Source organism: Phyllostomus discolor, chromosome 4, assembly GCF_004126475.2.
Source record: "Phyllostomus discolor isolate MPI-MPIP mPhyDis1 chromosome 4, mPhyDis1.pri.v3, whole genome shotgun sequence".
NCBI lineage: Eukaryota > Metazoa > Chordata > Mammalia > Chiroptera > Phyllostomidae > Phyllostomus > Phyllostomus discolor.
This window is the reverse complement of record NC_040906.2, coordinates 8,621,311-8,636,596: the sequence shown is the minus strand read 5'-3', so window position 1 is coordinate 8,636,596 and position 15,286 is coordinate 8,621,311. Positions and strand designations below refer to the sequence as shown.

At 46.9% G+C, this 15,286-nt stretch overlaps 2 protein-coding genes across 2 annotated transcripts in view; one reads left to right on the top strand and one right to left on the bottom strand.

Annotated features, from left to right (window-relative positions):
* The window catches only part of COL4A4 (collagen type IV alpha 4 chain), a 114,171-nt gene extending 104,096 nt beyond the window's left edge, over positions 1 to 10,075 (bottom strand). Inside the window, exon 1 of the mRNA XM_028509675.2 lies at positions 9,855 to 10,075. The gene's annotated coding sequence lies outside the window, so the exon portion shown is untranslated. The remainder of the gene's footprint in view (positions 1 to 9,854) is intronic.
* Positions 10,076 to 10,084: 9 nt separating this feature from the next.
* Positions 10,085 to 15,286, top strand: part of COL4A3 (collagen type IV alpha 3 chain) — a 128,039-nt gene continuing 122,837 nt past the window's right edge. The window contains exon 1 of the mRNA XM_028509391.2: positions 10,085 to 10,667. Coding sequence (XP_028365192.1) covers positions 10,566 to 10,667 — 102 coding nt within the window. The 5' untranslated portion in view covers positions 10,085 to 10,565. The remainder of the gene's footprint in view (positions 10,668 to 15,286) is intronic.

Below are 15,286 nucleotides of genomic sequence, written 5' to 3'. Positions count from 1 at the left end.
TTGAGTTGCTGGATGACTGGATAGATGGCTGGGTGGGTGCTAGATCTGCAGAGACCCCGCTGGTGTCCCCACCAGTCAGCGGGACTGCCCAGGGTGAAGGGACACGGACTAACAATGAATAGACACACCCGTACGGGTTGTGCCCAATGCATTCTCGTCACTGTGCACTCATCATATAAGCTCTGTGACCATGGGGATGTCGCCATTTTTATTCACAGCTTTGTCCCCTGTGCCATAATAATGCCTGGATATAGTAAGTGCTCAATATTTATTTGTTGGATGAACAAACTTACAGAACATATTTGGGACCTTCAGAGTGTGAATCAAATATGTTTAATAGGGAAGGTAAGAGAGGCCGTAACTTTGAATTGATGTGCGGGAGTGGAGGAAGGCAGGTGGAGAGGGACCATAAGAGCTCTGGGCAAAGTGAAGACCAAGTGACGTTTACTGACATACGTAGGGCTCTTTGCTAAGTGCTGCTCACATCAAATCCCTTCGTTCTTGCCACAGTCTAGTCAGAAAAGTGTTTTCTCCGTTGTACAGGAGAGACAGCGGGATTAGTTCAAGTCATTTGTGCAAAACGGCAGAGCTAATGAACAGCCGAACGGCAGGCCTCACACGTTTCTGTTCTCACGCTCCCGTAAAAATTTCGAAAAACCTCTGCACACCACCTCTTCTTTCTTTAAAGTTAATATCTACAAACTTTCACCTTCTGTTTCAATAGCTGCCGAGAGTGTACTTCGGAACACTGGGAATGGTGACCTGTGATAAAACCGCTGCAGAACCGTCTCAGGCACGGCCTGCCAGTCAGGACACCGTGGCACTCGGTCTGCACCGCCATCGGCTTGCACTGTCTGCACCCGAGTTCTTCAACAGTTAGGAGCTTCACTGCATTTTTCTTCTTGGACTCATATTTCTGTTCCCTGTCCCACACACATCTTAGTGCAATGTAATTTTGCATTTGAAAGTCATGTTGATCACCCTACCATATTTCTCTGCAACAAAAACACGTATGGAAATGGAATATTTTTATATCCTATGATCACAACTTCTGTTTTAGAAAACATCCTTTTCTCCTGGATTGACTTATCACTGTGATGATTAACAGTATGCAATTCATCAAAAACATAAATGAATTTAAATTGCAACACAAAATTTACAATTATTAACAATTAAAAGTGAAATTTTATTGGAGTTGGAGTTGGCGATAAACGAATGGGGATTTTCTGTTTCTCCCTAGGTTAATAAAACTTCTTATTGGAATGAGACAGGTTCAGCAACAATCCTACATCCACGTTAACTTCTAAAGCTGCAAATCCTAATAAAACTTATGCACAAAAATAAGACGTTGTGACCCTGGCTGGTGTGGCTTAGCAGACTGAGCACTCACCTGTGAACCAAAGGGTTACTGGTTCAATTCTCAGCCAGGACACATGCCTGGGTTGCAGGCCAGGTCCCTAGTTGGGGGCACATGAGAGGCAACCACACATTGATGTTTCTCTCCCTCTCTTTCTCCTTCCCTTCCTCCCTGTCTAAAAATAAATAAACATAAATAAATAAGAAGTTGTGAATGAAAGCCATTTGTTACACAAATGTCATCAGTGGTATACCAAAAGCAGTAAGGAATTTATCACCCAGAACCAAGTGGAGTGATCTTTCAGCTGCTACGTCTTCCTTCAGCTGTGATGACACAGACGCTGGGGACCACCGGGTCCAGGGGATGTGGAGCCTGGGAGTAGAACGCTTTCCATTCTCAACACTTGCGTTTACGCTGCACATCCTTTGGCCCCACACACAGTTCTTACTCACTGAGCAAAGCAGGGCGGTAACACTGGGGATGGATGGGGGTAAGGGAGGGGGGCAGGGGTATGTCTTTCTTTTAAAAGGTAGGGGAAGGACAGTTGTAAAAGGGGAGCCGGGACTCTGGACCAAAGGCCCATTTTCAGATAGAACAATTCTAAGAGAGACTATCTATAGCAGTTGAGAATCTAGAAATTGGTTCCTTTATTTAATTTTCCAAGCTGCTTGCATAACTTTTAAGAACCTTTTTGTCCCATAAAAGTCCATGTACCTCAATTTGAAGAGCTCTGCTTTGAATGAACTGCCAAAGGTAAAAAAAAGGGGGAAAAAACCTGCCTTGTTCACCAATTTACCTGGCACAAGCCTCATAAAACTGTGTGCTTTCCCCACGGGTCTGCCTGGGAGCCCAAAATGAGCCACAACGGAGTCTCGCAGGCTTTGTAACCGTTCTCCTGCCTGAGGCGCAGCAGCAGCCCCATCACCCAATCAGCCAGACGCTGGGAACGCCATTGTGCATCTCACTCTGCACTTCACGAAACGCTGCCCCGCGTGTAATCCACAACCATCTGAGGACTTTCTCTGTTCCCACAGCTCGTGTTAAGAGCATAAAAACCCTTCTCTCCACCAGGCTCGTGACTGCACCACACAGAAACGCTGTGCCATGCAGAACAGCCTCCCGCCAAACTCCCATTTCACGGGTGAATGGCCATCATCGCGTGAGATGGGCTGAGGCAGTGTGATTCCAGTCCCTGAATACCCTGGCCGGTGTGGCACACTTGGTGGGACATCGTCCCGCAAAGCAAAAAGGGCCACTGCTTTGATTCCTGGCCAGGGCACAGGCCTGGGCTGTGGGTTCCATCCCCGGTCAGGCGCACACGAAAGGAGCCAACCCCCATGAATGTTTCTCTCCTTCTCTTTCTCCCTCCATCCCCCTCTCTCTAAAAATAAATAAATAAAACCCTTTAGAAAGAAAGTCCCTGAACAATCCAAAGGGCTTTGCCATGAACACATGTGCAAACAGCAGCTTCAGAAGACTGCCTGTATAGGGAACTCACGCAAATGTTCCGTACCTCTCCGAGGCCAGGGTTTCCTCTGCCAACCATGCTCTACAGAGAACACAGAGCATGTCTATAGAGTGTATAGAGAGGGGGTGCTCTCTGTGCCCTGGGGCACCTGACCCCTATCAGCCCAGCTAAGTGGGGCGTGGCCGGGTTTTCGTCACCTGATCTTGTCTCCCCAGCCACACGGAAAGGTTGGGGGGTGACCCATGTCACCCAAGGCTTGGCTTAGTGACATAGAACTCTGGCTCTGGGCTGGAAGATGGTACCAAAAGATAACCCGGATCAATCCTCTTGGAAGGCCAAAATTAGGAAACCCAGAGAAAAAACAGGGATGAGGGAGGGAAGGATGCAGCCAGGCATGCGCCGAGGTCCAGTGGGGTGTTAGAAGGTGGGGACAGGTCAAATCAAAGTACAAGCCTGAAGTTAAAAAAACAGATATGCAGAGTAATCATAACAAGTTGATTTCAAGAGAAGGAAATGCAGAAGGATAGACAGAGGGTCTCATAAGAGGATAAAAGGTTCGCTCATTCCGGAGAGCTATTCCTGGGGCAGTTTGAGAGTCATTTCCTGTAATCTGAGCAAACTGACCTGTGCAGATGGTCCAAAGGCCGCGACTTATCAGGGAGCCATCTTGGGTACCCCCATCACAGGGAAATCGAACATAAGTGTCCCGGCTTTTGATATCCCCTCTCTCACCAGCCCCAGTGAGGCCCGCAGGCGCTCTCCCACTGTGTGCTCACATTAGTGACATCCAGCATTATGGTCATGTACCGTCAGGGAGTGTCACTGTTCTCTGCCAGCTCCCTGGAGTCCTTTTTTTTTTTTTTTTTTCTTATAAAAATCCTGGATCCCAGTTCCACTGGGACTCCTTGTGAGTCTCTGCCCCATGTTTTCCAAATGCTAGGTCTGGGAACGAGATCTGAGATCTTCCAAATCACAGCCTCCACCAGGGGAAATTTGTTTTCCCTGCAACCCAATCCTGAAAAGAAGCGCACTCTGCTGGGGTTCTCATCGATTGGGAAATGGGGGTGGCCAACAGCCAAGATTGGGGGACCCAATAAACAGGAGGCTGAGCATCAGACTCTCCTAGCCACAAAAAGTAGCAGAAGTACAATGTCTTCTCTTTCCCCAAGTAACATTAAGTTTTTGAGTTCTTTTCACTAATAATATTTTTGTTCTTTCAGAAAAATAACTTTCTATTAACTTCGTGACTACATGTTCCTTCCTTTTAACCTTCTGACACTGAACTGTCTGAAGATTTTCTGAGGCTCAATTTTTGTAATGGTTTGAACACCTACTTGTATATATCTTTATCTTTCCAAAATAGAATTCCTAAAGGCTCATAGTTTGCAAAGAAATAAGCAAAGGGCCTCAAAGTTTAGGAAAAATACCCCCAGATAAAGACCAGCCTGGCCTGTGTACCTCACAGGCCAACACCTTTCAAGGTTTACACTTTCCTTGTTAAGACATTACCCAACCTTCCCTCAACGTACAAGCCGGTTGCTTGATTTTGGTCTTTCTAAGATTCCGTATCTTCCTGTTGACTCTCTCTGCAGTTTTTCAAAGACTTCAGGTGAGTTGGAGCTTTTTAGCAAAATTAGTCAATTCCATCTAACCTCACAGGATTTTTAAGGCAGGTCATGAATCTGGGTGGTCCATAGACTACTGGAATGTGGCTACAGCTTCATAGTCTGTAAGAAGCAACAGGGAAAAACTTGAAAACTACTCAAGCAAATTCTTGAGAATGACTCTGAGTTCCAACTTGACTAGAATGCTGCTGGATTATGGCCAAGCCCACTCCACTCCCCTCCTCCTTCCCTCCTGGTCTGGTTAAATTGTTCGAGAGTGCTGCAGCGTCCTCAGTTGACTTCAGAGTTGAGTTTGCTAGTCTGGGGCCCACTGGACCATATCTTAGCTAATCCACCATTCTGTCAATATTGGCTTTTCTTATCATGCTGTCCTTTGCAGTCTCTTCCCAATATCAACAGAAAAATTTGACATCATAATAATGTCATCACATGGGAATGACACAGAAGTGATAAATGCTCCAAAAATACATGACTAATTTTCAAAACCGGATGAGCCCTTTACCTCCGACTGAAGAACATCATTCTTCACTCAGAATGCCTCGTGTCTCTTGCTAAAAACACGAAAGCCCCAGGTTTCTCTTGGTCTGTGATTTTCCTCTCTGAGCAGGGCTCGAGTGGCTCTATTGGAAGTCTCTGGACCTTTCCTACCTCTGGGAACCACCTTTGGGTGAACCCAGGTAGTGATACCCTGGGACCCCACCAGACAAGGCCCATTCTCCACCACGATGTGAGATTAGCAATTATCTGCCTCTGATGACTTCTCCTCTCCTCTACAGAGACTGGCTGCCTTCCTCTCGGGGTGCCAGTGCTCTCACGGTGAGGGAAGAAAGCAGGGCTCTGGAGTTAGGAAGACTTGTGATAAGATCTTGACCCCTTAGCAGTGTAACCTTGAGCAAGTTCATAAAACCCTCTGGGATCTTCATTTCTCAGCACGGAAAATGAATGCCGGAGAGAACTGCATGCATCTAAATCTCATGCAATGCAACTGCCTAGTGCAGTGCTTGCCCTGTGGGAGCAGCTTCATAAATGTTTATTTCCTTCCTTTCTAATTCATCATAGAGACAAAAAGAGGTCCCAAAATTTTTAAAACAATTTTTAAAAAGATTTTACTTAGTTATTTGTACAGGGAGGGAAGGATGGGAAAAAGAGAAGGAGAAAGCATCAACAGGTTCCCTCTCACCACACCCCCAACTGGGGACCTGGTCCTCCACCCAAACACGTGCCCCGACTGGGAAATGAACCAGTGCAGTGACCTGTGGGTTTGCAGGCCAGGTGCTCAGTGCACCGAGCCACACCGGCCAGGGCTGATCTTGGACCTCGATCTGAAAACACAAGTGACTGAACCAGACAGACTGCAGGGGAGGTTCCTGGGGTGGAGGGAACAGCAAGTACCAAGATGTGAGTGAGCCTGAGAAGTACGGGACAGCACAGGAAATCTTTTAAAAGTTGATTTTGGACCCCCCTATTCCACGAAGTGTAAAAAGTACTGTAAAGGCAAAGAAAAGCTTCTGCAAGCTTTAAAATAAGCAAACGTGCAATGGGCATTACTAACGGTCACCAAATACTTCCAGCTCTCCTTCCAGGCGTGTGGTAGATTTCACTTCCCCACCACTCACAAGAAGGAAGTATGGTCACGTGACCGCTTTGGCCAATGAAATGTGATGGGCAGTCGTAAGCATCACACCCACACGGAAGCTTTTAGAGACATGTTTGATTTGTCACATTCTCCTCCCCAGCTGCGGCAATCAGAGAAGAACACGTGCAGCGGGAATTTCCAGGAGTTCCTGAGAGGCTAATATAAGCAGAGCCCCCCACCCTTTCCCACTTCCCTACGTCCTATGATGAGTATGTCGTGACAATGGAGGGGAAAAAAGTCCTGTTACTGTAAGACCCTGAAATTTGGGGACTGTTTGTAATTGCCCCCAAAGCAACCTAACCTTTCTGATACCATGTGCAATTTTAAGTGGCACTCGGACAATAACGTAGAAGATGGATTAGAATGTAGAAGTCCTGGTACAGAACTTTGCAGCGGATGTTGCTGTAATCCACAGATGATCAGGGCAGGCAGGAGGCAGGGCCGTGAGCTTAGAGATACAGTGAAAGAATCCGGAGATGCTACAGCAAGAACCGACATGTGTGATGGTGACTGAGGTCCTAAAAGAACCTGGGAGTCAACTGTTCTAGAGGCGTTGAAAGGAAAAGGTTCTTGAAAGAAGAGGAATGACTAAGAGGGGAGACGAAGGAAAACAAGAATAATTTAAAAATGAATTAAGATTAAATTTAACCTTTTACAGAGACTAAAGAAGCTACAGGAAGCTCGGCAAAGTACAGCTCATCAAAAGCAGAAGTATACCCATGTACTACAAAGCCTCTAGAAAGATCATGAACTTTGCAAGAAAACAGACCCGTGTGTGAATCCCCAGTGAATTTGTCAAGCCATCCAACTTCATTCACTCAGCAAATGTAAAGAACTTCATTCACTCATTCAATAACAGAGCACCAACCACACCCCTGCCCTACAGGGGCTTACATTCAAACGCAGGGAAATCAACTCTACATATTTCAGCACTGTGCAGAAAACAGACATATTGTAGTGATAAAAAATGGCGAGGGGGGTAAAAATAATAACATAGGACTTTTTGAAGGCAATGACCACTTCATTTCTTTTTCAAAGCCCTTACTTGGAACCATAGTGAAAAGTAGAGAGCTCTGTGTCCTTTGTATGTACAACATGAACTGACCTCGCCTCCCTCGCTTTATCAAATTTCAAGAACCAACTGTGAAAAATCAAACCTCTTGACCCCAGGATGATTTTTTAAAAATCAATAATCCTGACTAGCACCACCTCACGCGCATACCAAACACTGCACTAAAGGAGGGTGTGTAGGTGTGAGGTGGGAAGGTGAGGAGTGGGTGGGTGAGTCTGGCTGGTAGACACGCCACTTCTCCAAGTTGAATGTGCTGGTGAGTCACCTGGAGACCTTGGTGAATGTAGCCTCGGATTCAGTGGGTCTTGGGTGGGGCCTAAGAGTCTGCATTTCTAACCAGCTCTCCAGGATGCCAAGGTGCTGCTCCCAGAAATGCCAAGAAGCAAGTTCTAGAAGCCTTAATAGTTCATTGACTTCAAGGGAGCAAGGGAGGTGTGCTTGATCCTTTCCTGTAGAGCTGAGACAAGCATCTCCGTCTTGTGCCACCATTTCTCGTGCACCTGGTTTTCCTTTATGCAACTGGAGGACCAAATTCTCCTATTGATTGTTTTGTGAAGACCCTGGACAACTGGCTTCTACCGGATCACCACATTCTTTCCCTACATCTCCTTGAGATGGGTACCATGATTATGCCCACTGTGCAGAAGAGAAGCTCCCAGCCCAGAGAGGTTAGGTCAACACTATGAAATACGAGAAGGACTCAAATCCAGAGCCTACTGCAGAGACCCAGCTCTTAACCACACTTCCTCCTTACTGTGTGTACATCACAAGTGTCCCTCCTGCTCTGCTGTGGCATCAGCAGTGACCTGCCGTTGACCGCTCCTCCCGTTCCAAAGGTGATAAAACCAAGACGGGTCTTCCATAAAAACGACTTGGTTTCAGGGAAAAGTAATGAAGGTCCAAACTGAGAAATCTGGAGCTCAGCAAAAAGAAGGAGCATTTCACACTAACTTTGAGGGGTTTTTCCCCAGAGGAAGTAATGTCATTTCACGCAAGATGTTCATAAGCCCCTCAGAACTCTTGGGCACTGTTATTTCATCCACACAGCAGTTGCTGTCCTGTCTAACCAGGATGGCGGGAGAAGGTTCCATAAGAAGATCCCTTTCAATAGGAAGATGCTATTGCATGACACCCTGCAACATGTGTGGCCTGGGCATACATAAGTCCTATTAAAGAGTTGAATACATTTTAATGGCTACATAATCTTAATAACCATAAAATATTTGATTATATTATTATATTATAATAATACAATAAATCTTAATAAAGATTTAATAATAAAAGTCCTGTTTATTATTCTCCTAGGAAGAGACCCTGATTCAGTGCATCTAACTTAACCGAAATAGGCTCATAAAACAGTGGCTCTCACACTTGGTTGTATATGGAACTCTCCAGGGAGCTTTAAAACAAACTGATACCTGAGCCCTACCACTGGACAGTCTGGTGTAATTGGTTTCAGATGAATGAGGCACCAGGATTTTTAGAGGATCCCCAGGAGATTCTAATGCACAACCACAGTTGGCCATCACAGGCCTAAAAAAACAGAGGGAAGACCATAATATTCACTCTACAGCCAAAAAAAAGCTGGGGTGTATCTTCATTCACCCACTGTCAGGCTTTTGCCCTCTGACACAGGTCTAGTCCAGTAGTAGAAGAGACCCCATTCTAACTGCAAGCAAGTGGTTTTCCTTGATGAGGAACCACACCACATATTTCACATCTGGGGTCTGATGACCAGCTACTGCAGATGTCAGCAGCGCCGCTCCCAAGCAGGGGTTCTCAGCCTCGAGATGAATTCAGGTGGTCTGTGAACCTGATCGGAAGCAAAAGCTGCATCTCTAGCTTCACTCACTGTCCTGGAAGTTCAGTATCGCCTTCCGTTATGAAGGCAACACACCATGATAGTATTGGCAGTGCCTGAGAGTTTGCAGCCACTGGCATTTTCATGTCACATTTCAGCTTTGCATCTCTCACCACTTTGAGACTAAAGTTGTTCTCATGGAGCTGTTGTTAGGCCCAGATGTTCCATGCAATATTAACAATGCACGTCTGTTGCTACATCATGGCTTGACCACCTTAGTAATGGTACACCAGTATAAGTAATTCTGATTTACGTGTATTGTATGTACCTAATAGCATTATTCTGAGAAGGGTCTAAATGCATCCTCAGAGCCAACGTGGCCAACTGGTGCGAGAAGGGGCACCAGCCCTCCTTTGAAGAGAGCGCCCTAACAAGCCAGATAACTGCACGTTTGTATCCAGGGCCACCGCGACGAAGGGCACTCTCGGGAGGGAGACACCCAGGACGAAGTTGGCTCTCCGTCTCCCCTGCATTTCCGCAGATAAGATCCAGCCTGAAAAGCCAGTTCAACGCAGCAGAGAATAGGATGGGCATTCTCTTTCCCCTCAGCTGCCTTTTGCTCTTGGCATGTCGCAGTGCCCAGACTGCCAGGCTGGTGGTAACTTGAGCCTCCAAATTAATCAAAACACAGCGCCCAGTTCAAGCCCAGGCAGACTAGCTCGGGAGCCAGACACGTTCTCCTCTGGTGACCCTGAGCCCCAGCTCCCCAGCCCCACCCGCCACCCCGCGCGCGCGCGCCCCACCTGAGATGCCAGGCCTTCTCCACTGCCCCCCACCGGCAGATGCCCCAGGCTCGAGGGCAGAGGTTGCCCAGCCTGGGTCACAGGCGCCTTACCTCCGGGGGCCGCCCGCAGCGCCAGGGGCTGCCTCATCGCCAGCCCGCAGGGCGCACACCTCCCGGCTCTGCTGCGCCCAAATCCGGGAGCGACTCCGCCGCCTCTCTCTTCACCACGCCCTCTCGGGCAAGTTCGGCGGCTGCAAGTTGGAGGCGGGTTGTAGAACGGGAAAGCAGCGAGATGGCACCGCCGGGAGCCGGAGCCAGCGGGCCCTCGGAGTGCCCACGCCCGGCGCGCCTCCCACTTAATCTGGGCACGGCCTCTGGCCACTCCCTCCACTTCTCTCTGCCGCCTCCCCATTGCGCACCCCCAAAATTCTCCACCTCCAGCCCGCAGCCCCCTTGCTCCGCCTCGGCTCCAAGACCTTGGGAGCATCACTTGCTTAACCCCTAACCCTGGAGCCTCGCCCACCTGCCCCACAGGCGCGCAGCCCTTTCTTGCCTCCTGGGCACGACGCCCAGGTCGGAAGGACATTGCCTGGTGAGTTGAAGGGGAGGTGGGACGAGGGCGGGACCTGAGCCACTTCTTCCCTCCCTTGGAGCCACAGTCAAAAAGCCTCGGTGGGGAGGGACGGACAGCGCGGCTGAGCCCTACAAAATCCGCCCCCGACCGGTTGGCAAGCCGTGCTTCACAGCCGGACTCTGCAGCCGGAGCCACGCAAGGGACGCGGTCGCCGGGGAGCCTGCGGGTACTCTCAGCGGGCGCTCATCATGTGCCCCCGGACGGCGGCGCGGAGGCTGCCCGCGCTCCTGCTGCCGCTTTTGCTGGTGCTTGTGCTGGTGCTTTCAGCGGCCGTGCCCACCTCGGGCAAGGTGAGTGCGGGGCGGCGCCACTCCCACCCCAGGGCAGTTCAACCCCACCCAGAGCGGGGCGCGGTCCTGGAGACCTTGCCAGGTGGATACAGTGGCTGCAGGGTCCACGCGGGTCACTAGGCCGGCAGCGTGGGGACGCGAGCAAACGACGATACCTGGGGAACAGGTGGACTGCGCCGGGCTGGAGGGAGAGGCAAAGAGGAAACTTGTGGCATCATTTAGGAGTCATGGATGGGAAGGGCAGACCTCCGAAGATAAAAGATAGATGATAGATAGATAGATAGATAGATGATAGATAGATAAAGTTAAGGTAAGATGGGGGTAAATAGATAATCTCTGGGTGAATAGCTGACAGCACCGGATATGGAGACACCCGAGGGCACCCACGTTGGTGAACCAGAACAGGCGACGATGTGTCCTGGCAGAGAGCACCCAGGGCTGGCAGTAGAAACCCGAGCAAGAGTCCTGGCCCTGCCACTTCTTAGAGGGCACTTCGGACTAAACTCACTGCCCTCTCTAGGACTTGGTTTCCTCACCGACACTCGCCCTCCAGCGTTCAGGCCCTGTCCCTGAGAAAAGCCATGCCATCCCTGAGCTGTTGACAGCACCTTAGAAATGGACCTCCTGTGAGTCTAAATGAAGCCACTTTCATTTCCATTAGGAATTTGAAAGACCCCCCGATCCGTTTAAATCCATCCCCATATTTCCAATTCTTTGCAATTAAAGATGAATTGGGTGTCCTCAAAACTGTTGTGACTCCCAAAGTTGAGGTACATAATTTTAACTTGTGGAAATAGAATTTAACTTTTCAGATTCTTTGTGATTTTTACGTTTAAAAGTTTAACTTGGAAAATAATTCATTGGGGGGGGGCCACACAGTTATGTTTCATTTCCAAGGATGAAAGGATGTTTTACGAATTTCACAACCGATTATGATCAGAAATCAATAGTCACATGCATACATGAGAAGTCTTTAGAGCCCTTGACCACACGTGATCCAAGTATTTTCCTAAGTAGGGTGCCACGTGGGTACCTGAAGCGTCAGGGAGGAGCTCTTTGTAACGCATGTGACTAGCTAACTACCGTACTGCACACCTGAAACCAATACAACATAATGTTGAAGGTTGCCCTGGCTGGTGTGGCTCAGCAGATTGAGTGCCAGCCTGAGAACCAAAGGGTCACTGGTTCGATTCCCAGGCAGAGCACATGCCTGGGTTGCAGGCCAGGTCCCCAGTAGGGGGCATGTGAGGGGGAACCACACATTGATGTTTCTCTCTCTCTCTTTTGCCCTCCCTCCCCCTCTTTAAAAATAAAATCTTTAAAAATAATAATAATGTTGGATGTCAACTGTCACTGCAAAATAAAATTAAAATAATCTTAAATAATTAATAATAATTTAAATTAAGTATTATTAAGTTTAAATAATAATAATTTTAAATGATTTAATAATGTAAATAATAAAATTAAATAATTTTAAAACAATTTAAATCAAAATACTTCAGATAAAGCTAAAATGCCCCCATCACCCCCATGCCGCTCCCGCTCTGCTGTCTAAACAAGGTGTCCACTCCCACCACCTCCTGTTTCTTTCCAGTCGTGTCCTGTGCCTTATGCACATACGTGGACCCACACACAATGCGCGTTTCTGTTTGCGTTTTTAATTTAGTCTTTATTGTATTATTTTCCACTGCCATTTAATCCCCTTACACCTCCCTCCCCCATCTCTTTGCGTTTTTCAACGTAAGTGACATAAGTAATTTTATACATATATATTTTATATATTATATATGAAGATCCTTTTGTAATCCACAAATCTGTCCATATCTGTATTTAAGACAGATCTGTCTCTCTTTTTGTTTTTGCCCCCTTGCATAATTTTCCATAATATAAATATACCAAAAGTCACTGGGCCTTTCCCCTACTGACCTACGTTTAGGTTATTTAGTGTTTTACATTCTACAGGGTGGTATAATCCACAGAATCTCTTCACGGAGCTGGTTCTGACCTAGTCACTTTGCACAGGGCAGGAATGCGCAGCCCAGGTAACTCAGTACTTCTGGGGATAATGGGCGAAACTCAACCAAGTCGGTGCACATTGTCTACCAGCTTTAGTCCAAGAGTAAATAAATCCAACGAGCAAAAATCCTAACAGAGGTGTCCTCGGTGGGGAGGCCCGGGGAAGGGTTCCAGAGCGGAGTTTGCCCATCTTTCTAGACTCAAAAAAAAAGGGGGGAATTAGGGAGGGCGGGAGAAAGTCAGGAGGACTCACATGTGTATGAACATCAGCCAAAAAAAGTGATGCTCTGGGATCATGCAACCTCCCGGTAACAGCAATTGTCAGTTACATCATCATATTCTCTTACGGTGTTTCACATGTAAAACTCTCTGTTCTGGGTTTGGCTAAGCCTTGGTGACTTTTTGCTTATAATTAACCCACTTATATTATTTTTATCATCACTTAAGTAGGCCTCATTAAACACATAAGCATGATCATTTCCAGTGCACCTGCTCAATTACACAGACCATGTCATTAGAGACCATGAAATGTGCCTTCATCATGCAGAAAAAAGGAATGGCAAGTTAGCTGGTAACTGGCCAACTTGGTGCCAGCGTGGCTCCCGCCACAGGGTCACTGACATTAGCCAAGGTGTTTGGCCTCTCTGGCCTCAGTTTTCTCATTTGTAACATGAGGGAGCTGAAACCCCTGGTGGGGCCAGCAGGTGAGGTAATGAGTGGGACCATTGGGGGTAGGGGGAAGTCTTCAGGAGTGACTGATTCTTGGCCTTCTAGAATCCAGGCTCCGGAATGCTCGAATCCCTGCTCTTTCAGGAGAGAAGCTAGGAATCCAGTTTCCATCAGAAATCTCTCAAATTCTAGATGTTAGCGAATACGTCAAAACTTGACAAAACTCAGCTTTTTTGTAAAGGCCTGAAGAATACAGGCCAAACTTCTTAAACAAGAGCTAAACTTAGCCTTTGGACCATGATCTTGACCATCTTTGTGCTCCAGTAGTTAAGGACATATTTTGCTCTAGGTTGCTGCGATTTTATTTTAGCATTTCTCTAAAGGGGGAAGAGAGGAGTGGGGTTGACCCCACATGCCCAGCGCAGACGGGGCAGACCTGCCCACCCCCACGATGTGCTCTGAGGCTCCCCAAGTGAAGTCCCTTTCTGCAGGCGTCCAGCCCCAGGCCTGCGGTTTGGCAGCATTCCCAGACTATGGCTGTTCCCTGACCCAGCTGCTCACCCACGTGGAACCCGGGGGTGCCGTGCTGTTGCCGCACACAGTAGGTCTAGGAATGGATCTAGAAAGCCGCCTCCTCTGATACCTGGGAAGGTGAGGGTCATGGTCAGGGGTAACATGATTTATCCTTCCTCTTTTTTGCCCTAAAATTCCAGACAGGGCAGAAATATGGCAAGCATATATCAGGCGCTGAAGAACAGCTGCATTTAGGGAGGATGCTTTCTCAACAGATTTCACTTTTAAATGTAGAAACTTAAGTTGAATTAGGAAACATTTCAGACAAACGAGAAGTGGTGTATCTATCTCTGAGATTAAGCAAGGATGGATACGCTTTGCCCTGTTGCCTCTCCCATCTTTCCGTTTAGGGAAAACCACATATAGAACGTTATTTATTGAGCATTCCATTCTCTCACTCACACCGTTTTGTGGTATCACGGCTGCGAACGTGAACCAAGCACCCATTTGTATTGGAGTTCTTGGTTTTCATATGCGGGTCTCTTGTTAGGGCCTTAATTTCTCACAGTGTCTTAGTGTTGTCTGTTTCTTTAACTTCCCAGTATTAAGTATTTTTAGTGCCACTGTAAATGGCATATTTTGTAAAATTTAAGTCTGTTATAGATGTAACAAAACAGAGTTGAATTTCGTGTTTTGACTTTAATACAGAAACTTTGAATAGCCAAAAGGCATTTAAGGCTAAAAAATTTCCACCACAATATTGCTTTAACCACACTACATACATTTTAATAAGTATTCTAATATCATTCAATACTTATTCTAATGATATTAAGTATTAGAATATAAGTATTCTAATATCATTAAGTTTAAAATCTTTTCAAATTGATTTCTTTTTCTATGTGTTAAATGTTTATTTGTTACTATCCTAATGTGGGGATTTTTTAGTTACTTTTTTATTGAATTGTGGTAGAGACTTCAAGATTTCCAAGTTTATCAATTAGAGCAAGAGTTTTGATCATGTTCATTGAAGTTATAATGTATGTGCACATGTGATTTTTAATATACCTTACTGAGTGATATTTACTTATTTGTTTTTTATTGTTGTTCAAGTACAGTTGTTTCCATTTCCACCCCACCACTCCTTCCTGCACCATCCATCCCTGTCTCGCACCCTTGAACCTACCCCCTTTGGCTTTGTCCATGTGTCCTTTACACATGGGCCCTTGATGGCCCTTCCACCATTATCCCCCATTATCCCCCATTATCCCTCTCCCCCCTCCTCTCCAGTAACTGCCAATTTGTTCTTTATTTCAATGTCTCTGGTTGTATTTTGCTTGCTTGTTTGTTTTGTTGATTAGGTTCCACTTATAGGTGAGATCATATGGTATTTGTCTTTCACTGCCTGGCTTATTTCACTTAGC